The sequence below is a fragment of the Arvicanthis niloticus genome (genome assembly GCF_011762505.2).
Source record: "Arvicanthis niloticus isolate mArvNil1 chromosome Y unlocalized genomic scaffold, mArvNil1.pat.X SUPER_Y_unloc_2, whole genome shotgun sequence".
In the NCBI taxonomy this organism is placed as follows: Eukaryota; Metazoa; Chordata; class Mammalia; order Rodentia; family Muridae; genus Arvicanthis; species Arvicanthis niloticus.
This window is the reverse complement of record NW_023044979.1, coordinates 2,582,300-2,606,207: the sequence shown is the minus strand read 5'-3', so window position 1 is coordinate 2,606,207 and position 23,908 is coordinate 2,582,300. Positions and strand designations below refer to the sequence as shown.

The window sequence follows — 23,908 nt, the reverse complement described above, 5'->3', positions numbered from 1 at the left end:
CATGAACTGCAATTTTTTCTATAATTAGTAGAAAAACTAGTAAAATTCTTTTTTTAACTGTTCAGCAATAGTTAAGATAAAAACATGTCACAATAAACTCAAACTGTTTTATCCTATTATCTTGTAACATACATTCCCTGGGGTCGGCAAGGATGAAAGTGGTGAGGGAGATGGAGTCTGTCCCCCTTACCTTAGGAGAAGCATGCAGCTCACTGTAATAGGAAAACAGTGAACAGACAAGAAGTTTCTATAGAACTTAAAACTAATATGTTACAGAAATTTCAACTTTCTGCCAGCCATTTGATTAAACAGTAACTTACTAATCTTTTTAGAAAATTTGGTTTCCTATTCCTCATATCCAGAAACTAAGCCAGTGTAACTAGATAATCTCACCTATAGACTACATCCATGCATGCGCACACATAGATACGCAGAGTATGTAAATATCTCATATACTATAACGAACCTCAAGGGTTTTCTTTTATACATATCAGGTGAAAACAGTCCAGATGCTCAGCCCATTTGCTTTTTCTTTATTTTCTGTCTCAATCTTCTTTATTATGGGATTTCTAAAGAATAAAAGAATTTAAGTTATGTATCTGACTTGAAAGCTTAAACTACAAATTCGCTGTTACTTACTGTTTCTCATCTAAGTTCTAGAAAGCTAAACCATAAACATTATATTTGTTTGAGCAAAGGATAATTCTTGTCCAAACTAAAGACATGAACATTTTCTTTGTTTTCTTGTTTTTCATCTATTTTCAAAATAGGCTCTAAATTTTCTACCATTTCCATGGTCTTCTACTGACATTTATCAAGTACTGAAATTACAAGAACACAAAGGCACATCCACTGGTGTTCTGTAACTTTCTCTACAAGATTAACTAGAACCTATCATCTATAACATAGGAGTTGTCATTTATTTACTATGTGAATAGCATATGTTTTTCATAAAATGAACAATACGTTTTTCCTGAGCATTCTGCTCCTGGTTTTGCATTTGCTTTTTATAGAAGCCGTTTTCTAACACATTAAACCCTATACCACCACATATAGGATTGAAGTCCTGTATTCAACCACAAATCAGCTGGCTTGTGGGGAGCAGACAGAAGGTGACTATCATCCTTGCAGCCATCTTGAGCCATCTACCCTGACAAGAGGCTTCATTACAACAGCCTACAACAGCTGAGCACACTCTGATAACATCTTGGTTTAGATACCCAGGGTCTTTTCTTGGGTGTGTGAGATTAAAGGTGTGTGACTTAAGGGTGTGACTTAGAGATCAGATTTAGAGACAAGACCTAAAGACATGGCTTACAGGTGTGACTTAGAGGCGTGGCTTAGAAGTGAGACATAGAAAAGGCGAGAGGCAGACAGAAGAAATTATTATTAAGAGTAGGAATTAGGAGAGTACAACTTGGAGTACAATTATGAGTTAGATTATGGGTAGGAATTCGGCAGAGTAGGAATTAGGCATTGAGGAAGAAGACACTTGGACTAGAGAACTCAGAAGAATTATCAGTTATTAGGTACTTGGCACTTGGAGGAAGAACAGAGAATTAGGCATTAGAGTCTGGACAGGGACACTCAGGCCACGCCCACACCATCCTCCGGCCACGCCCATAATGACATCACCGCACAGAGTGACAGGTCAGCTGGAGGCCTTTAGCATAGGTCTTAGGGCAGCTCAGGGCAAAGGATGGTGTTGAAAGCTGATTTGCATAAATTAGGTTAAATTATAATACAGCTCAGGGCAAAGGATGGGGCTGAAAGGAGCTGATTTGCATAAATTAGTTCAAATTATAATACAGCTCAGGGCAAAGGATGGGGCTGAAAGGAGCTGATTTGCATAAACTAGCTTAAATTATAATACAGCTCAGGGCAAAGGATGGGGCTGAAAGGAGCTGATTTGAATAAATTAGGTTAAATTATAATATAGCACAGAGCAAAGGATGGGGCTGAAAGGAGCTGGTTTAAATAAATTAGGTTAAATTATAATGCAGCTCAGGGCAAAGGATGGGGCTGAAAGGAGCTGATTTGCATAAAATTAGCATAAATTACAATAAAGCTCACAGAACTCAGGAACTGTAAACTCTATAGCCACTGAAACCTCCCACCACAGCCTGACTCCGCCCACTTCCCTCATCCAGGCTCCTCACACATGCACACCAAGGCCACGCCTTTTGCATAACCCCACCCACACACGCCAACAGGAAAACAGTGTAATAAGTCCTCACCCAAACAGGCCTGGACCCACCCACAACACTCACACCGACTCCTCCCACACTTAACAGGCCACGCCTACTCCATAAACCCCGCCCACACGCATAAAAAGATCTCAGAATCTGTAAATACTAACCAGATTCCCTGGCTCCGCCCACAGTGCCTGACCCCGCTCATTTACATCGACCTGACTCCTCCCACACTCAGGTCACCACAGCCACGCCCCATAAACCCCACCCACCCAGGAACTGTAAATAAAGTGGAATTTACACTGACCCCGCCCCCCCGCGCTGGCCCCGCCCCCGGCTGGCCCCGCTCCGGCCGCCATGTCTCCTGCGGGCCCCACGTTCCTGCCTCGGCCTCGGCCCAGTTCGGAGCCGCAGGAGACACGAAGCCGGATTAGAACCGGATCCGCGCGGCCCGGGGTGGGCGGAGCCTCGACTCACCGTCGCTAGGCCCCGCCCACCGCTTCCGTCCACGCCGCCGCACCCGCGGACATGCCGCCGCCGCCGCTGCCGAGGGCGTCTGTGACGCACTTCCGCTTCTGGGGAGGGCGGGGCTGCCCCTCCGGAAAGGAGGCGAGGCCCTTCCACCCGGAGACGCGGCGCCGCTTCCGGTTCCCGGGCTCCCGCGAGGGCACTTCCGGTCAGGCTCACCTCTGACCCTGCGGGACGGAAGCAACGCTGTTTCCGGTAACCGGGGGCGTCCGCGACCCGCGGCCGTCACCCCCCCCCCGTCCCCGTCGCAGGGTGTGACGTCACCGCGCCCTGCTGGAGGCCGTACCGGGATCCCCGCGGCTCCCGCCGACCCCGTCGCGCTCTCCATGACGTCACAACCGGCGATCGGGACCCGCTCCGGCCCACGGCGGCGTCTCCACAAAACCCTGGTGGCGCCGATCGATCCCGTGATTCCCTGCGGTTCCCGCCTACACGGTCGCGCAGACCGTGACGTCACAGCCAGCGACGAGGACCCGCTCCGGCGCAAGGCAGCGGCCGCGCGATTCCCCGAGGTCAGTGGCGACGGCGCGCGATCGCGTGATGCCCCTCGGCGCCCGCCGACCTCTTCGCGGGTTTCTGACGTCACAGGGAGCGCGACTGAGTCCCGCGAACCCGACCGCGTCCTGTCCGCGGCCGCACCAGGATCTTCATCGCCGCCACCGCCGCGGACCCTGGAGGCGTCGCACTGCCCGTGACGTCACAGCCGGCGACGCGGCGGCAATCGACCCGGTGATTCCCCGTGGAGGCTTCGGCCCTGTCAATACTAATCAGTTATCAATAATCGTGCTAATCAATAAATCGTGGCGCAAGCCTTTGTTCCAGCACTCGAAAGGCAGAGGCAGGGGCATGACGGTGATGGGATGATGATGACAGTCAGTAATCGTGATAATCGGTAATCAGTACTAATCAATGACGAATAATCGATGCTAAAAATGATCAATAACCATGATAACCAATGATCGATAATCAGCAGTTACTGCTAATTGATAATCAATACCGATCAATAATCGATAATCAATTATCGATAATTAATGATCAATACGGATCCATAATTGACGACAGCTGTCAATGCAAATCAATTGTCAACTTGGGAGGATCCTAATATAAATGTAAATATAAAATGTGCAACGAAATACGGAAATAAAATTATAATGAAGTAAAATGCAAAGTATAAAATATGAGATAAAATGAATGAAAATATAAAATTAAATACGAAAAAAAATCTAAATAAGATATGAATATAAAATATAACGAATAAAACTGTAGTAAAGTAAATAAAAATGGAATAAAATAACGTATAAATATAAAATTAAGTAAACAAAATAAATAAAAATATAAAATAAAATATAATATAACAAATAAATAAAATATAAAATACAAAACAAGCTATAGAAAGACAAATTATTATTATTTATTATCAATATTATGACGTACGGTGAAGCACAGTTTGTCAAACAGCGTCTGACAGGAAGTGACGCATGTAGTATAATATTTTACATCATTTTAAAACAATTTACTTTTATTTTTATATTTTATATTTAATGTGTTTTATATTTTATTTTGATTTTATATTTATATTCATAGCATGTTTCCTACTTGTTTAAATTTTATACTTTATATTTTATTATATGTTTTAAAGATTAAATTAATTTCTTTTATATTTTGTTTTAATTTATATTTATTTTCTATTTTATATTTTATATTTACATTATATTTTACATATATAATTTTTATATTTTATATTTAAATTTACATTTTACTTTATTTTTTTATTTTATATTTTATATTTAATATATTTTGTATTTTTTATTTAATATTTTATATTTATGTTTTGTATTTTACATTTTATATTTTAAATTTTAGTTTATTTCATATTTTATTTAATATTTATTTCTTATTATATGTATATAATATATCATATATATATAATTTATGATATTTTGTATTTTATATTTAATGTTATATTTTATATTATTTTATATTTTACTTTACTTTTAGTTTTTTATTTTCTATTTTCTATTTTGTTTTAAATTGTGTTTTTTATTTTCATTTACATATATATTATATTTATAGTTTGCATCTTATATTTTATTATATATTTAAATTTTATTTTACACGTTATATATTATGTTTTATATTTTATATTATTTTCTATTTTATTTTGCTTTCATTTTTTAATTTTATATTTTATATTTTATTTACTTTTTATTTTATTTTCATTATATTTATATTATATTTTATACTTATGGTTTATAAGTTACATTTCATATTTATTATATATTTTAATTTTAAATTATAATTTTTATATATTTACATTTAATTTAATATTTTCTACTATTTAATTTTTTCTTTACTTTTTTATTTTATATTTTATATTTTATATTTGATTTATTTTATATTTTATTTTATTTCATATTTTATATTTATGTTTTATATTTTACATATATTTGAAATTTTAAATTTTGTTTTATTTCATTTTATATTTTATATTATTTATTTCATATTAATATTCATATTATATTGTATGTTTTAGTTTGTATTTTATATTATTTTCCATTTTAATTTACTCTTTTTAATTTTGTATTTTAAATTTTATATTACCGAATTTTACGTGTCGTTTTATTTTATTTTTATTTTATATCTTATATTTATACTTACATTATAATTATTATCGATGTTTTATGTTTAATATTTTTTCTATTGTAGTTTAATTTAATTTTTAATTTTATATTTTAGAATTTATATTCTATGTATTTTATATTTTATTTTTATTTTTATATTTTATGTTTTATAGTTGATGCATCTGATTGATGAATTCGGAGATGCGGCTTCATCATCTCTATTGATTTTCCGATGATTTATTTCCCAGCCGACACAACACGGAGCCAAAACCATAAGGGACGAGGTAAGGCCCTGAGACCCTGGCGGACAGGGGTTGTCCAAGGCAGGTGGCAAAGAAAGCACTGGAAATTATTGATTAATAATAATTAGTTATTATTTCAGGGGGAGTCCTGCGAATTTATACACATATCTGAATTTTTGTTTATTATACACATATTTATATATATTACAGACACATATATATTACAGACATATTTATATATGTTACAGACATATTTATATATATTACAGACATATTTATATATATTACAGACATATTTATATATATTACAGACATTTATATATTACAGATATATTTATATATATTATACACATATTTACATATATTACAGATATAATTATCTATATTATAGACATATTTATATGTATTGCAGACATATTAATATATATTTCAGACATATTTATATATATTAGACATTTATATATGTTATAGCCATTTACATATATTACAGCCATATATATTACAGATATATTTACATATATTACAGACATATTTATATATATTACAGACATACTTATATATATTACAGACATATTTATATATATATTGCAGACATATTTATATATATTACAGACATATATATATTGCTGCAGACATATACATTAGACATACTTATACATTATAGACATATATATATTTGACATATTTATATATATTACATATTTATATATATTGCTGTAGACATATGTTAGACATACTTATGCATTATAGACATATATATTAGACATATTTATATATATTACAGACATATTTATATATATTATAGACCTATAATGTGTACGATAAACAGATATTCAAATATGTGTATAAGAAACAAATATTCAGATCCATGTGCCGTAATATAAATATGTCGATGAGATACGAATGTTCAGAGATGTGCATAATATATACTAATATGTAAATATATGTAATGTGCATAATATATATATAAGTATGTAAATATATAATGTATATAATATATATAAATATATAAATACATATAAATACTTTTCTAACCATAGGTTGGCATTACTGGAAATAAAAGGTACGTGAAGAAATAATTCTATCTTTTAATGATGAAGAACTATTTAATTCACTTTAATTTAATTTTTTTAAATTAAAATTAATTTAATTAATTTAGTTTAATGATCAAGAAGGAAAGAAACTAATTTAATTTTTAATTTTTAAATTTCAATAGGGAATGCTGGGTAATGTTGGGAGAAGGGAGACGAGGTGTGCAGGAAGAGATGATCTTAGCATCCACAGGCAGACTTAGTCAGGACAGAGGTAAAGCTGCCTCTGGTGTTTAGTACAGTGCTAGGGGAAAACTGTGATCATTGCATCTGGGATAACAGACAGTGTGGTAGATCTATAGAAAGCTTACCTGTGTCCTGGCAGGTAAAGCATGTGGTTGAACAGGGACTGTCTGCCCAAGTGGGGCTGAGACACAGGGATGAGGCAGGAAAGGAAGGGCAGGTGGGCATTGTCTATCTTACCTATAAGATGATGCACAGGGGGAGAGGCAACTTCCACTGGTATTCTGTCTCAGAGTAAGTGCAACTGATATTAGGATCTGCAGTAACAGATAGTGAGGCAGGTCTTTGGACAAAGTACCCTTTCTATTGCCATGCATGGCTTGTGGTTGAACAGGAGCATTTTTCAATAATAAGGACCTCAGGCCAAAGATGAGTTTGTAAACCCCAATCAATTCTGTTTCTGAGAGTGCACAAAGTCCACTTGAGCAAACATCCTATGACAATCCCCCCTTGTCAACAGCCAGTCAAGGTACAACTGCAGGGTTAAGCTACATATAAGATAATTAATACACCTTACAGAGGAAAAGTTAGTCTACCCATCATGTTTGCCAGATGATTTTGCCCCTTGATTGGTTCCTGCAGATTATCCCAGACATGCAGCTTTTAAAATATTAAGTTGCTGCCCTGTATGTTAATGCCCCAATCTTGCTGTAACTACAATAAATACTCAGCCCCTCTAGACTCTCAGTTTTGATCTCATGTGAGGCTGACTGGTGAGAATCCTTATTACAGAGCTCATAATAAAGACCTCCATGTGTTTGCATTACAATAGGCTACTTGTTCGTCTTTGGGGTCTCTGTGACTTGGACATAACATCTTAGTGCATTGACCCAAGACCCTCAGGACTCCCAACTAAAGGATTGAAAGGCCGGTTGTTAATATCCACCATTGTTTTTGGGTCAGTGGCTTGTCTGCCAGATTTGAGATAGTGTGCCTTGGTTTTCAGGTTTTTCTTGAGTATTGTGGAGGGAGATGACTAAATTGAACATGGAACCCTGCTACAGTGGATACGCTGGAGAGTCGCAGCCCCAAAGTGCTTCGAAGATGTTCCAGAGCCTGGTATAGTGGACGGTGTTTCTCTGGTCTTAATTTCTGGGAAGGTTAGAGCAGACTTAAAACCCTGACAGGGCTCACACTTGCCATCCTGTCTTCATTTTTCTCCTTTGTCCAAGTGGAAGAATCTGCTGGGTGGACTTTACCGCCCCCTTGAGGCTGTCTATTTTGGCTGTGGAAGTTTGTCATTCTCTCACTGAGGAAATGAGACAGACTCCATCCTAATCGATTTATTTACCAGCCCCACACCTTGGGTTAAATCCTTCTTAACAACAGGACCTAGACCCATTGACTAGTCCATGACAGAGAGCTCTTCCAGACAGCATCAATGGCAAAATCAGGCTCTGCCTACCTTATTTTACAGGGTGGAAAGACAAAGACCTCATTTCCCACCTCTTGAACTACCCTCTATGCAGTTCATATGTGACTCTGTAGTTTTGAACTTGGAGCTGTCATAAGATGGGAGGTTGTTCTTCATTGATTGTCACAAATTTATCATATCTTCCTTGGGTCAGAGATCCTGTCCTTTGTTGGTGGTCATTTGTGTTGTGTGAGACAATCTGCTTTTCTGTCCACCTTCCAGCTGTTTTAGCCTCCTCTTTGGTAGCACTGGCCTGGGAACCCAGGGTTAAAGAAACTCACCCCAGGTCAGCACAGCCTCTGAGCTCCCCATTCCAGTGTATCCTTCCCTGCTGTGAGCCCGGTGCCCTCCCTATTTTGTCCTTGCTCAGCCACAACTCCAAGTTCCTCATGGGGTGACAGGAGCTCCTGTAATTGATATGGTTAAATCATTGGTTTGTGCTGTAACAACTTCCTCATTTATTATTTTGTCTGTGTCATAGTTGTTTTCAGTTCTCAGCATTTCAGAGCTACAGTCATCTGAAGGAGCCTCAGTAGAGGGCATGTCCTCATCAGAATAGCTGGTTGCTATGTCTGTGAGAGATAGTGTTGATGATTGATTAGGAAGGCTCTTCCACTGAGGGTGGCAATATCCCTAAGCAAGTGGTACTGGGCTGGATGAGAGAGCAGGCTAAGCTTGAGACAGTGACCAAGCAAGAGAGCAAGGCAGGAGACTGTGTTTGTTCATGCTTTTTTTATGGTACATTTTATTTACATTTCAGATGCCATCCCCTTTCCCCATCCCCCACCCCCATGAAAACCCCTATCCCATGCCCTTTTTTTCTTTTTGCTTTTATACACTTTTTGTAGCCGCCTGCTGCCACAAGTCAAGTGGGTTCACCTGAAAGGGGGGCTGGGAATGAAAGGGGGCGGAGGGTGAGAAGAGATGAAGCCAAGACAAAGTTCTCTGATCAAGGCTTGAAATTTAATAATTTGCTTTCACATATAAAGGGGAAGCCCCACCCTCCAGAGTCTCTTCTCGGTTCAGCCCAGGGGCTAGGCAAGGAGATAGCAGTCCGGAAGGTGTCAAGGCTAGCTCAGCAGGCAGTCCATTCTTCATAGCTCAGGTAGCAGGCTCCAAGGCACCAAGGCTGGTAATGCAATGCCTCTCCTAAGTCTTACAATTGCTTGATCTATTGTGGTAAAAGACTTGCAGGCCTTCTCAGGCCTGGGGGAAGGGCACAACTTTTTTTAAAAAAATATTAATTAACGGCATTATAAGTTTGTTAATGCTGAATCAGAAGTGTAACCTAATACCCAACCTAGATGTATAAACTATCTTTGACTGGTGGAGACATGTGAACATTTGCCTCCATGTCCCCCGCTTTTCTCTCTCTCATCACGTAGCTTCTCCTTTCCTACTTCTCCTCGTCTCCTTACTCCTTCTCTTCCTCTCAGTACTCCTTCCCACCTAAGTTCCTTTTACATATCACCCTTCCTGTTTTTTTTTTTTTTTTTTTTTTTTTTTTTTTGTTTTTTCGAGACAGGGTTTCTCTGTGGCCCTTCCTGTTAAAATAAAACTTTTCTCTCAAAATACAATTAGAGCATAATTAAGCCAATTTGTACCAGTGAGGTACAAGATAGTCCTAACAACCAGTCCATCATTTTGTTGACTAATCTGAACCTCTGTCATCTATCCTAACTAAAACACTTAGTTCTGAACCTGGATTTTTCCTTGGCTTTAGAATGAATGTCAGCTGAAAACCATCCACTCAAAACTTTTCTCTCAAGGTAAATAGCCAGGATTGGCTACGAGACCATAGGTCTTCAAACCCATCAGAGATCCAGAATGGCTGAGTTAATTGTCCATGCTTTTTGCTTTCAGTTTCTAATCTAAGCTCCCAAAATGATGGACTGTGATCTGACAGAACCATGTACAACAGACATTTATTACCTGAGATGCTTTTGTTTAGAGGATTCAATCACAGCAGCAGAGTAGCAAGTTAGAACAACAACAACAACGTTATTTTGCTGCTGTACGGAATCTATGTTGTAGATTGTATTCTGGTGGACAGGACAAATTTTGGGTAGAAAGATTTTTGGACTGGTTGGGTCTTTAACTGTCCATTAAGGGTCCTGCCTGATGCAGGATGTGGCCTCTTCAGCGTCCATATCTAACTGCTATACATCTCAGCTAAGATCAACCTTAGACTCCTTGGTACTTATTTATGGTCTCTGACACATACTAAATATACCCCCTTCGACCTCCTGCCAGCTGCAGATTTTGATTCATTTCCCCCTCTGGCCCTCTCTTGTCTCTCACCACACCTGTTGCTAGTTCTCCCCGATTTCCCCTTTCTTATCTGTTCTCGCATGCAGTTCTCTCTCTTTCATCTGCCTCCTATGATAGCTTTACTCCCCCTTCTGAGTGAGATTAAACTGTACTCATTTTGGCCTTCCTTGTTGTTTAGTTTCTTTGTGTCTATGAAATGTAGTGTGGGTTTCCTGTATCTTATGATTATTATTCACTTATAAGTGAGTACATACATGCATGTGCTTTTAGATCTGGGTTACCTCAATCGAGATGATAGTTTCGAGCTGTATCCATTTGCCTGCAAAATTCATGATGCCCTTGTATTTAATAGCTAAATAGTTTTTCCTTTTGTAAATACATTTTCTATATCCATATTTTGGTTGAATAGCATCTGGATTATTTCCACTTTCAAGTTGTTATAAATAAAATGGCTCTGAATTAGTGGAGTCCCTACTTTAAGTCACCTGCCTTTACAGAGTTCCTCCTGTATCTCCTGTTGGTCCTTTGAGAGGGTGTGATCCCCTGGGAATCCATGTTGGTGCATCATGTCTTTATTGGGTTAAGTGCATCCTATTCACTGAGGCCAGATGTGGCAGCCCAGTTATGGGAACAGATTCCAATGATAGAGAGCAGCTTTAGGGACTGATCCTGCTACAGGTGTTGTAGGACCATCATGAAGACTGAGCTGCACATCTGCTACGTACAGGCCATCAGTCGTTTGTCCACCTGTGAGTGCTATTTTTTTGTCTCAGTTTCTTAATGGCCCTAAGGGTCAAGGTTAATTGAGTCTGCTGGTCTTCCTGTGGAATTTCTATCCTGTTCAGGGCACTCAATCCTTCCCCCAACTCTTCCATCAGAGTTACCAAGGTGCATGCAATGTTTTACTGTAAATCTCTGCTTCTGTTTCAGTCAGCTGCTGGGTGGAGCCTCTCAATGGACAACTATGCAGGGCTCCTGTGTGGGAGCATCACAGAGTATTCTTAATAATGTCATAGATTCAAGCTTGTCCATGTTGGTCTCCAATTGAACGAGTTTTCATTGTCCACACCTTCAGTCTCTGCTCCAGCTTTATCTCTGCATTTCTTTTACACTGGATAAATTTTGTTCTGGGTGTGTCCAGTGTTGTGGTTGAATCTGATCATTCAGCTTTTTTTCTCATGCTCCCATACATTCCCCATTTGGACTCAGTCCCCAATCACATAAGATACTGTGCACACATTTGATGTTCAATGCTATGCTATTTTGCAAACCTGGTGGTTTTATATTTTTAACTTTATTCATTCTGTTTTTGATTTTCTAGAACAAAATTCTCTGTTAAGCAATTCCTGTTCTGATTGTAGATATAAAAACCACATAAGCCACCTGACATGTTTTTGTTCAATAAGCACATGTTTTTTTTGCTGCTCTTCATCCACCTCTTTTATTTTGAAATTCAGCCAAATGGATAAATTATATTCTATTTCTCCAGATGGCTCCTGCTCATGTCATCAATATTATCTGATGCTTCAGATTCATTGAATTGCAGGTGTATGATGTTCTGCCTCTTATGTTTGTTGTGAAATTTTTGAATAAATAAGTATATTATGGCTGGGTACATGAATATGAATGTGTGCCTCATCTTTACTGTTGTCAGAAGATGGCCTCAGAACTCATGATCTTGAAGATATGGACAGGTGTTGGTCCACATGTGTATGCTAGAAATTGACCATTATTATGTGTAAGACCAGCAAGAGCTTCCATCTCCTGAGCTATAACTCCTGAACTGCATTCTTTATTTTTGATCAACATGTACATTACTGCTGGGTGGTGGTACTGCACGCCTTTAATGCTAGCACTTGAGTGGTAGAGACAGGATTTCTGAGTTCCAGGCCAGCCTGGTCTACAGAGTGAGTTCCAAGACAGCCAGGGCTATACAGAGAAACCCTGTCTCGAAAACACACACACAAAAAAACAAAAAACAAACAAAATAAAACATATATATTACTAATATTTTCATCTGTCAATTTTTAACTGTTTATACATGCATTCCCTTTAAATAAAATTTAATTAATGTTGCTGTTTAAACTGGTTCACTTTATGTTTATGAAGGTGAATATAGAAATGCAGTGAATGCATAATTTTTTGCAGTAACTTCAGTAAAGAACTGTGAGTTCATTCTATCATTTTTGTTTCCTGCTTTATTTTTGTAGCAGAGTGAGGTTCTTAACATGTAACTTTTGCTGTCCTGAAACTCATTGCATAGACCGAGCTGGCATCCAGCTCAATGACATATACCTGCCTGTACCTCTGTGATTAAAGACATGAGCAAATACACACAGCTTGCCCATCACGTTTGTAGTTAGTAATTTTTCATCCAGCTTTTCAGATGTGTGCTCAGTACAGTTGATCTGTTTCCCTCTGCATATCTCTCTCAATTGCCATTTGTGTTGCAAGGCTATATCGTATTCTAAGGGTTCAGGAGTAACACAGGTGAACCCTGTGTCAAGGGTTCAAGTGCCAATATTTCAAGTTTCTTCTAAACTGACATAGTGATTATATTATAAATTGTGTGTCAGAAAATAAGTGGAGGAATCACCTGAATTATTTGATTATATTGTCTAGGAAGCATAACTTTACTTTGTATTGATGTCAGTATCATGCTTTGTGTTGTATACATGTATGTGATATTTTAGGAACCAGTGAGTTTCGATGATGTGCATGTGAACTTCACTGCAGAAGAGTGGAATTTGCTGGATCCTTCCCAGAAAAATCTCTACAAAGATGTGATGCTGGAGACCTACTGGAACCTCATTGCTACTGGTAAGACTGAAGTTTTTTTGCTTCTCAAAATAAGGGAAAAATGTTTCTGGGTTACTCATGATCATCTCTTATTTCAATAGAGAACAAGTAATATTGAGTTGAATAAATCAGGTTCATTGCTGTGAAAATTCAGAGTAACTTGAATTTTGCCTAATTCCAATACCATATCATTGATTTTCTTGTACCTTGGTTTTAGGCTATAATTTGGAAGTCCATCATACTAAAGAACAACATCAAACTTCTAGACGTCATGAAAGGTATTTTTTGGGGGGAGGGGGTTTCAAGACAGGGTTTCTCTATGTAGCCCTGGGTGTCCTGGGACACACTCCATAGACCAGCTGGCCTCGAACTCAGAAATCTGCCTGCCTCTGCCTCCCAAGTGCTGGGATTAAAGGTGTGCACCACCACCGCCCAGCCATGAAAGGTAATTTTAATGTTTAGTCGAATACAAATATGCCTGTGAGGAAATTTTAATATGATCTGGATGCTCTAAAGGACAGCAAGTTTGTAAAATATGAGTCATTTTATTGTAGCTATGATTATAATATTCTCCCAAAACTATGTACCTCCATGTCAGTTATCTGATTGGTGTTTGCAAGGCATTTCTGTAAGCAAGAAGAGAAGGAAACAATGCCTTAAGAGATTCCTTTAATTGATTTGTATCTCCATTAGAGCTATGTTGTGGAACTACCAATTTGTATAGTCTCATAATATTTAGATGTTGCACATTGAATAGTGATAAACATGTATCCATAACATTCTAATAATCAAATAGTCCATGATAAAGTTGGTAACACTCGTATTCTTATAGTGAAATTTTTAATTTTATTGTTTTGTCAGTTTATGAGAATCGAGAATGTTATTTTGGAGAAACATTAATCATGTCTACAATGAACAAAAAGTCAATGCATGTGAATTCAATGTGGAAACATTCCATTTGTTCTGCTTTTTTAATGGCGGTATCAGTTGTCAGAATGGATGAAACCATGTGAGCATAAGGGATACTAAAAAAAAAAAAAACAACCTCTGTCTATTTCACAACAATGAGAAGATATGTAGTATTCTGCCTTTGGTACACTTTCTGAATATGATAGGTGTTTACAATTAATTGGTTTTCTGACTTTACCCAAATTCACACTGCAGAAAATCTTTATGGGTACCAGAAGTTTGCACTTTTTCTGTTCATCCTGTTTCACAGTGCTGTTGTGGTGTGATGCACACTACAGAAAAAAAACTAAGAATGCAATCAGAGTTTTAATGCTCTTAGTTGTTCCATTTTATTCTGACCTATGAATGCATCATGTAGAAATCTCATATAGAAAATGGATGTTATAAATGTGAGCCATGTAGTAAATGCTCTTACAATCACAGGTATTTTCAAGTACAACCGTGAACATCAAAGTGATAAAAGCATAAGATCTGAATGTTCTTTATTATGAGACCAACTGTAAAATTTATTCATAATGATAAAATGATTGATCAGGCTAATAAATGTGGTAAAGCTTTTACATGTGCCCATTACTGTTGCAGGCATGAAAGAAGTCATACTGGAGAGAAACCTTATGAATGTAACCAATGTGGTAAAGCCTTTTCATATCACAGTCATCTCCAAAGACATAAAAGAACACATACTGGAGAGAAACCTTATGAATGTGATCAATGTGGTAAAGCCTTTTCACGTCACAGTAGTCTCCAATATCATAAAAGAACACATACTGGAGAGAAACCTTACAAATGTGATCAATGTGGTAAAGCCTTTTCACAACACAGGAGTCTCCAATATCATAAAAGAACACATACGGGAGAGAAACCTTATGAATGTAATCAATGTGGTAAAGGCTTTTCACATCACAGTAGTCTCCAAAGTCATAAAAGTACACATCTTGGAGATAAGCCTCATGAATGTAATCAATGTGGTAAAGCCTTTTCACATCACATTAGTCTCCAATATCATAAAAGAACACATACTGGAGAGAAACCTTATGAATGTGATCAATGTGGAAAAGCCTTTTCACAAAACAATAGTCTCCAATATCATAAAAGAACACATACTGGAGAGAAACCTTATGAGTGTAATCAATGTGGTAAAGCCTTTGCAGATCACAGTGGTCTCCAAAGACATAAAAGAACACATACTGGAGAGAAACCTTATGAATGTAATCAATGTGGTAAAGCCTTCTCACGTCACAGTAATCTCCAAAGTCATAAAAGTACACATCTTGGAGACAAGCCTCATGAATGTAATCAATGTGGTAAAGCCTTTTCACGTCACAGTAGTCTCCAATATCATAAAAGAACACATACTGGAGAGAAACCTTATGATTGTAATCAATGTGGTAAAGCCTTTTCTCATCACAGTAGTCTCCAATATCATAAAAGAACACATACTGGAGAGAAACCTTATGAATGTAATCAATGTGGTAAAACCTTTTCAGAACACAGTAATCTCCAAAGACATAAAAGAACACATACTGGATAGAAAGCTTATGAATGTAATCGATGTGGCAAAGCCTTTACAAGTTCCAGTTATCTCCCATATAATAAAAAACCCATACTAGAGAGAAACCTTATGAATGTAATCAATATGGTAAAGGCTTTACACAACTGGGTCATCTGTAATATCATAAAAAACATACTAGAGAGAAACCTTAGATATGTAATCAATGTAGAAAAAATCATTTTTTAATTGAAAATTCTCCAAAGACATAAATGTTCACATACCGGAGAAAAACTTTGTGAATGTAATTAATATGGTAAAAGCCTTTTCAGAAAATTTTTGTCTCCAAAACCATAAAACAACCCATATTGGAAAGAAACCTATGAATGTAATCATTGTGGTGAAAGTGTTAAAAATTTTCAAAAACTTCTAGCATGCTGAGAGGAACCAAGATTACAGGTCAGCCCATTCGTGAACTCTGTGTTTCAGAAATTTGGCTGACCACAAGATGGTTGAGTATGAATAGGCTGTTGAGAATAGACTATACAGAATATTCTCCCTGACTGTTACTTAGACCCTGTCACAAACTGAATAATGGGCTGGGACTTTCCACAGGTGCTTCCCAATAACCCCCTTGACTCCCCCTGGATTATGGTTTTTTCCTTGTGGCTTTGCCTTTAAATTCCCTGTGCCTCCAAAGCTCAGGGTCAAACCCCACAGACCCTGCATGGGTTCCGGGTCTTGACCTCAGCATGCTGGTCAAAATATACCTCTTGCTGATTACATCGACTTCTGTGTCTTATGAGTTATTGGGTGACGATGAATTCCTGAGGCTTGGGTGGGGGGAGTTCCTCCCTTTTGTGAGGACTTTATAGTGGTAAAAGTCTTTCCATAAAATTTTTTTCCAAAACATAAAATAACAGGTATTGGACAGAAGTATGAATGTAATCTTTGAACTAAAGCCTTTGCATGTCCCACTAATCTCAAAAACATAAAAGATCCCACATTGGAAGAAACCTCATGAATGTGATCAATGTGGTAAAGACTTTTCACAACTTTAGCATCTCCATTACTATAAAAGAACAGGTACAGGAGAGAAACCTCATGAATGTAATCAGTGTTGTAAAGCATTTGCAAGTCACAGTCATCTGCAGTGACAGGAGAGATCACGTACCAGAGAGAAACCTGCTTGAATATTAACAATGTGGTAAAGCCTTTGCATGTCATAGTTCTTTACACACACACACAAAGAAATCACACTGGAGAGAAGCCTCATTAATGTAATCACTGTGAAAACAACTGAGAATTCACTTTTATCTGCGACTATATAATAGAACACATTCAAGAGAGTGACTCAGTGTAATCACGGTGCGAAGCCCGTACATGTCACAGGCATCAGCAGATACATAAAAGAACACATACTGTAGAGAAACTGCATGAATGCCATGAATGAGGTAAAGTCTTTGCATGACAGTGTACTCTCCAAATTCTTCAAGTAACACACTTTTCAGAGAAACCTTATGAATGTGACAAATGTGGAAAAGTCTGTGCCTATCACTGTAGTCTCCAAAGACATAAAAGACCACAAATTGGACAGACATCTTGTGAATGTAGTCAAGTTGGAAAATCCTTTACATGCTACAGTATTCTCTGCATAGAAACATCAACACATACTAGAGAGAAACCTTCTGAAAGTAATCAATGTGGTAAAGCGTGTACAAGTCCTATTCATATTTAAATGCATGAAAGAATTCATAGTAGAAATAAACTGTGGTGATTTAAATATGCTGGTTTCTAAGAAGTGACAATATTAGTATGTTTGGCCTTGTGGGAGTAGATATTACTGTTTTGAAGGAAGTGAAGTCCTAGGGTGGTCGTCTTTGGAGCTCCGGCCAGTAAAAAACAGACTCTCCTAATACTCAGCTGGAATACAGTCTCTTCCTGACTGCCTTCTCATGAAGATGCAGAACTCTCAGCTCCTTCTCCAGCATCATGGCTGCCTGCATGCTGACATTCTTCCTGCTATGTTGGTCATGAACTAAACACTTGAACATGTAAGACAGACCAAATTAACTATTTGCCTTTAAAACAGTTGCCTTGATCACAGTGTCTCTTCTTAGCAATGGAAATTCTATCCAAGACAGAAGTTGGTATCCCAGACTTAAGTATTCTTATTGGTAGGCCTGACCATGCTTTTGTGTAAAGCAATGTGGGTTTTTAGACTTTGGATTTTTACATGCATTAAGTGGAACTTCATGGGCCATGCTAATAGAACACATATGTACTAAGGGTTGTTTGAACTTTGTATATAGTTTTTTAATGCTTTGCTGAAGAATGTTGTTGTTTTTTGCTCTCATCTGAAAATAAAGAGGTCTGTTTTGTTAATTGCATTGACAAAGGAAGTCTCAGGAAAGCCAGTCATAGCCTTTGGCCTGTGTTTACTCTCATGGTAATTGTTTTGATCATGCTTAGTAAACTTAGAAAGGAAAAATATGAAATGTTAGCTTCAAAGAGAAAATCTCACCAGGAAGTTGAATGAAGGTATATCCTGTGATCAAAGACACACAATGGTATTAAAGAAATGGTGATATTATGGCAAGATTCCGTCCACCTACACATATGGATGTGAAATTGTGTGGATGAGAACTGTATAATGTTAGGCATTATTATTAACTGGTTTATTGTTTTTATGTGGACATAAGGGAATACAAGTATGTGTGAAATTGACAATTGATGGATTGTAATTACTATACTGGGTTTTCAATTTAAAGTCTAAAAGGATATAGGATATACTTAGGTCCATGCATGGTGGTACACACCTTAAATTCCAGGAGATGAACATCAAGCAGATTTCTGATTCAAGTCACCCTAGTACAGAACAAGTTTTAGGTAATGAAAAGCTTAGGTATGGGCAAAGTGTTACACATATATTACTCAACATTCAGAAGACAGAGCCATGCAGATTTGAGTTCAAGGTTTATCTACAGAGCAAGTTCAAGGACAGCCGAGCTTAGGCAGTGAAGTTGTTGAAAAATAGAAAGCTGGTGATGAAGCAATAGAAGGGGCCATGTTACAGCCCCAGCAAGCAGAGAAACTCAGCTGGTTTGTCCATGTGGCTCTGCTTTTAGAGGAAATAACAGAAGGGACGACTGAGACAAATGAAGCTGGTTGCTGTAGTTAAAAAAATTAGTGGGCATGAAGAAGAAACCAGCATCACTGAGGTGAAATCTTCTGGTAAGTGTTTTCTGAGAGGAGAAAGAAGTTGTATTCCAGAGGTGGCCAAGGTTGTACATTGTGCTGCAGCTTGACTCAGTCCTGTGTAAGACTCACCCAGGTGGCACTGGTTTAAGGCATGAATGTTTCATGCAGTGCAGCTAAGGCTTGGCACCATGAAGGGAGCATGAGAGGAATGCAGTCAAGACTGTTTGTCACAGAAGAACCCAGCATGTTGAAGATGTCAGTCCGTGGGATGAGCAGAAAGAACAGCAGCAGCAGTTGAGTGGAGTCAAGCAGAACCTAGTGTCCTATAGAGGGAAGAGCTGGAGAGAGACCCAGCTTCTTTTGAGGAGCGCAGATCATCTGTAGATCCCAGATACTGGAACAAGAAGCTGTAATTTTGAAATTACTTTGCATATCCAAGAAATTTAGATTCCTGAGTTGTGGGATACCTTCTCAGGAAAACTACTTTCAGGAAATATAATCAGTCAAGGAGAAAGAATTATGCTTCAGTGAGCAAAGCTGGAAGCAGTTGGAGGTCTGAAGAACACCTTGACAGCCGGCATGGAGATGCAGAGTTTGGAGATTTCCTTGCTGGCTTTTGGTCTTCTTTTGTCCCAGTATTTCCTCACAATGGCATTTAGGAATGGTGAAGTATATCCTGTGAATTTGGATGGATAGGATGTGTTAGTTTTTTAATGTATAGGGGATTATAGTTACATGATAGGAATGATCTCAGAAGAGACTTTGAACTGTGGACTTTTAACATTTATGAGGTTTCTATAGATGATGGGATTTTTAATTTGAACCTTACATATTTTGTATTATGCTATTTTTAAATATGGTCTCCATACAATCATGGGTTTCCACAATCATAGGGGGGCCAGTCAGTGGAATGTGGTAGTATAAATTTTCTTGGCTCATGGAGTGGGAGGAAGTTATTATGAGATGTGGCCTTGGAGGAAGTGCATCACTGAAGGCTTTGAAGTTCCACCCAGTGCAGAATGTGCCCTCCTACTAGCTCCCTGGCAGACAGTCTCTTCCTGGCTACCTTTGGATCAAGATGCAGAACTCTCAGCTTCTTTGCCAGCATCATGTTTTCTTGCATGCCTGCCATGATTCCTGCTATGATGACAAAGGAATAAATCTCTGAAACTGTAAGCCAGTCCCAAGTAAACTGTTTCTTTTATAGAAGTTGCCTTGTTAATGATTTCTCTTCATAGCAATGGAAACGCTAAGACAGAAACCCTGTGAGTGTATTTAATACAGTCAAGCCTTTGCACAATTCTATAGTCTTCATTATCATGAAAGAATATATGCTAGAGTCTAAGCACGCCCCATGTGACTCAGAACACACCTCCTGAGTCTCAAATACACCTCCAGAGTCCTAAACATGCTTCCTGTTACTCAGGACACACCCCCTGTGACACAGGACACACCTCCTGAGTCTTAAACATGCCCCAGAGTCCTAAACATGCTTCTTGTGTCTCAGGACACACCCCTGAGACTTAAACATACCCTCTTTGACTCAAGTCACACCCATAGAGTCCTAATGGACTTGCTTAGTGTAATGAAGACTTTGTACACCACTGTAGTCTTCATCATTATGAAACTATTCATACTGGACAGTCGTTACATACTGTGCTAAAGCCATTACATCAAGGGTTCCACTGAAATCCAACAGAACTCAACCACAGGACAAGGCAAATGATAAGAATTTATTGTAATCAAGTCACTACTGATACATCAGGGTCACAAAATTACACTCAGAAGCTCAGCTGAAATACCCCCAGCCTCAGCCCCACCCTGAACCACAAAGGTATATAGCATCCAAAAATCAAAACCAGATAGTCCTGTGCCAATTTACAGTTACATTTTTCTCTCAATCACGTTTTTTTTCTGTTTTACTCTATGTCAAATGATACATAATGTAGGTTGTATGGACTACACAATCACAGTCATTTGTTCTTTTGTGGTTAGAAACATGCATTATATTTTGAGGAATAAAACATGAATAACAGAAATTATAGTTAGGAACAATTGTTATGTTTTAGGTAACAAAACATGAATCATGAAAGCTGGTCAGATATTGTTAACTACACATGTCAAGTACCAATATCATGGAATGGAAAGTGGCTATCACTTCTGGAAATGAAAAGGCACATTTTATGTCAATGTACTTGATATACAATAGTTTCTGTCCACACAATGAAATTTATGGTGGGACCCACCATAGGCTCCATGACAGATTCCATGAAGTATTCAGCTTACATTTAACCCAATGTTTGATTAATGCCATGGTTGTTTTTTCTCCTTAAATTGGACAGGGAGACAAGTGAACGACTTTTTAAATATGTTACTTTTGTTGAGATAGTGGTTTTAATAAGATTGCTTCCAATCACTAACACTGGAGTCACCATTACCAAAAAAAATCAGCTGGTGGTGACAGAGTAATAATTTTCTAATTTGCCAGCATGTATTTATTCATGTCAGGTGAATGAAGACAAACTAGATTGATAGGTATATACTTTGGGAACTTTAGCATAATCCAAGGAATATTGAATTTCCAACTTTGAAGATATGCCCAATGCACTTTCAGTGTTAAGTAAGGTCAGATGATTGAGACACAGGCCATTTGCTGTAGCTGTGTGTGTCATGTTACAGATGACAGAAGTTAACATTGCACATAGCAGCCAGGTCAAAGAGTACTGTATTAATGCCATTTTCTCTGCCAGGAAACCATCTGCTCCTTTTCAAACTCAATGTAGATGTATATTTTTCAATTATGTTTCTTTTTTTCTTTTTAAATTAAATTTTAAAATATTTTTTTACATTCCAAAGTTGTCCCCTTTTCCTGGTCCCTCTTCCCTGAGGTCTTCTCCCCATCTTCTTCCTGCTGCCTCTGAGAGGTTTCTCTCCCAGCCACCCAGCAACCAGGACCTCACTTCCACCAGCTTCCCTTTTTCCTGGGGCATCAAGTTTCTACTAGGTTAAGTGCATCCTCTCCCATTTTGAGCAGAGAAGGCAGTCCTCTGCTGCACACATGCCCGGGGCCATGAACCATCCCCTGTATGATTCTTGGTTTTTGACTTAGACTTTGGAAGCCCAGAAGTGTCCAGGTTAGTTGACTCTGTTGTTCTTTCTATGGGTTGCCATCCTCTTTACCTCCTTAAGTCTTTCTGACTCTTCCATATGGAACATTTCACCCTACAATAATACATATATATGGATAGATAGATAGATAGATAGATAGATAGATAGATAGATAGAATCAACAAGATAGATAAACATTTAGCCAAACTAATGATTATATATATATATATATATATATATATATATATATATATATATTCTTTTCCCCAGCATCTTCTCCAAAATGGATCATATAATCTGTCACAAATCAAGGCTCAACAGATACAAGAAGACTGAAATATTCTCATGCATCCTATCAAATCACTACAGACTAATCTAGACTTCAATAATAATAAAAACATTAGAAAGCCACATACTGAACAACTTTCTACACAATGATAACTTGCTCAGGGAAGAAATAAAGAAATAAAAGACTTTCTAGAATTCAATGAGAATGAAGACACAGCATACACAAACTTATGAGACACAATGAAAGCAGTAGTAAGACAAAAATTCATAGCACTAAGTGCCCTCATAAACATACCAGAGAGATCCTACACAAGCAACTTAACAGCACACCAGAAAGCTTTAGAACAAAAAGAAGCAAACACACCTAAGAGACATAAACAGCAGGAAATAATCAAATTCAGGGCAGAAATGAACCAATTAAAAACAACAAGAACAGTGCACAGAGGCTGGTTCTTTGACAAAATCAACAAGATAGAAAAATCCTTAGCCAAACTAACCAGAGGGCACAGAGACAGTATCCAAATTAACAAAATAAGAAATGAAAAGGGAGACATAACATGAGAAACTGAGAAAACTTTTGAAAATCATTAGTTCTTTCTACAAACTGGAGAATCAAGATAAAATATGAAGCTAGAGAAATTGATAATTATCTAGACAGATACCATAAACCAAACTTAAATCAAGATCAGGTAAATTATTCAAACTGTAGTATAACCCCTTAGGAAATCAATACAGGCATTATAAACCTCCTTTCCAATAGAAGGCAAGGGATAGGTAGTATTAGTGCAGAATTCTACCAGACCTCCAAAGAAGAGCTAAGACCAATACACCTTGGACTTTTTCACAAATTAGAAACAGAAGGAAGACTACCTAATTCATTCTATGTTTAGTTGTTTTAAAAGTTAATTATTGGTTTCAAATGCAACACTGCTATACTCTCTTGTTTTCATTCCCCTTCAATTTCAAGTCATTAAGAATTTCTTTCCATTTGTTTCAACTCCTGCTGATTTTTTATTTTTGTTCATAGGAATGTTGCCTGTAGTTGAGGCTTGCCTCTTTGTATGTGATTGAGAATTGTTTTGAGCACCCAATCCTTTCTCTGCTGCTCAGTGCTGGAAAGAGTGTCTTGCAACTATGCCTGACTGGTCCTTGACTGGATAGTGCAAAACAAAAATAATACACTGAGTTAGTTTCCTCCAACCTCTCTGGTTTCTTTGGGTCTTAAAATAAAGAGAGGCCTGTGCAAGAATCAAGTCCTATGACCAACTTTGAAGCAGGGTTAGTTACAGCAAAAAAAAAAAAAAAAAAATGGATGGAAAAAGAGGGTAAAAGCTTCCCTGAATTGACAGTGGTTGATATTACCAAGGAGTTGTGAGGTAATTAATTTTAGATGATCAATAAGTATCCTGATTGGTAATTACTTTTGTCTGCACCCTAGGCAATCAAGAATCT

The 23,908-nt window shown here is 37.8% G+C and overlaps 1 protein-coding gene across 1 annotated transcript; it reads left to right on the top strand.

The window, feature by feature from the left end:
- Nucleotides 1-3,012: 3,012 nt before the first annotated feature.
- Nucleotides 3,013-5,626, top strand: LOC143433969 (uncharacterized). The gene is made up of 2 exons (XM_076706170.2): nucleotides 3,013-3,449; nucleotides 5,515-5,626. The coding sequence occupies exon 1, from the start codon at nucleotides 3,047-3,049 to the stop codon at nucleotides 3,413-3,415; it is 369 nt and encodes a 122-aa protein (XP_076562285.2). The 5' UTR covers nucleotides 3,013-3,046; the 3' UTR covers nucleotides 3,416-3,449; nucleotides 5,515-5,626.
- Nucleotides 5,627-23,908: the final 18,282 nt, after the last annotated feature.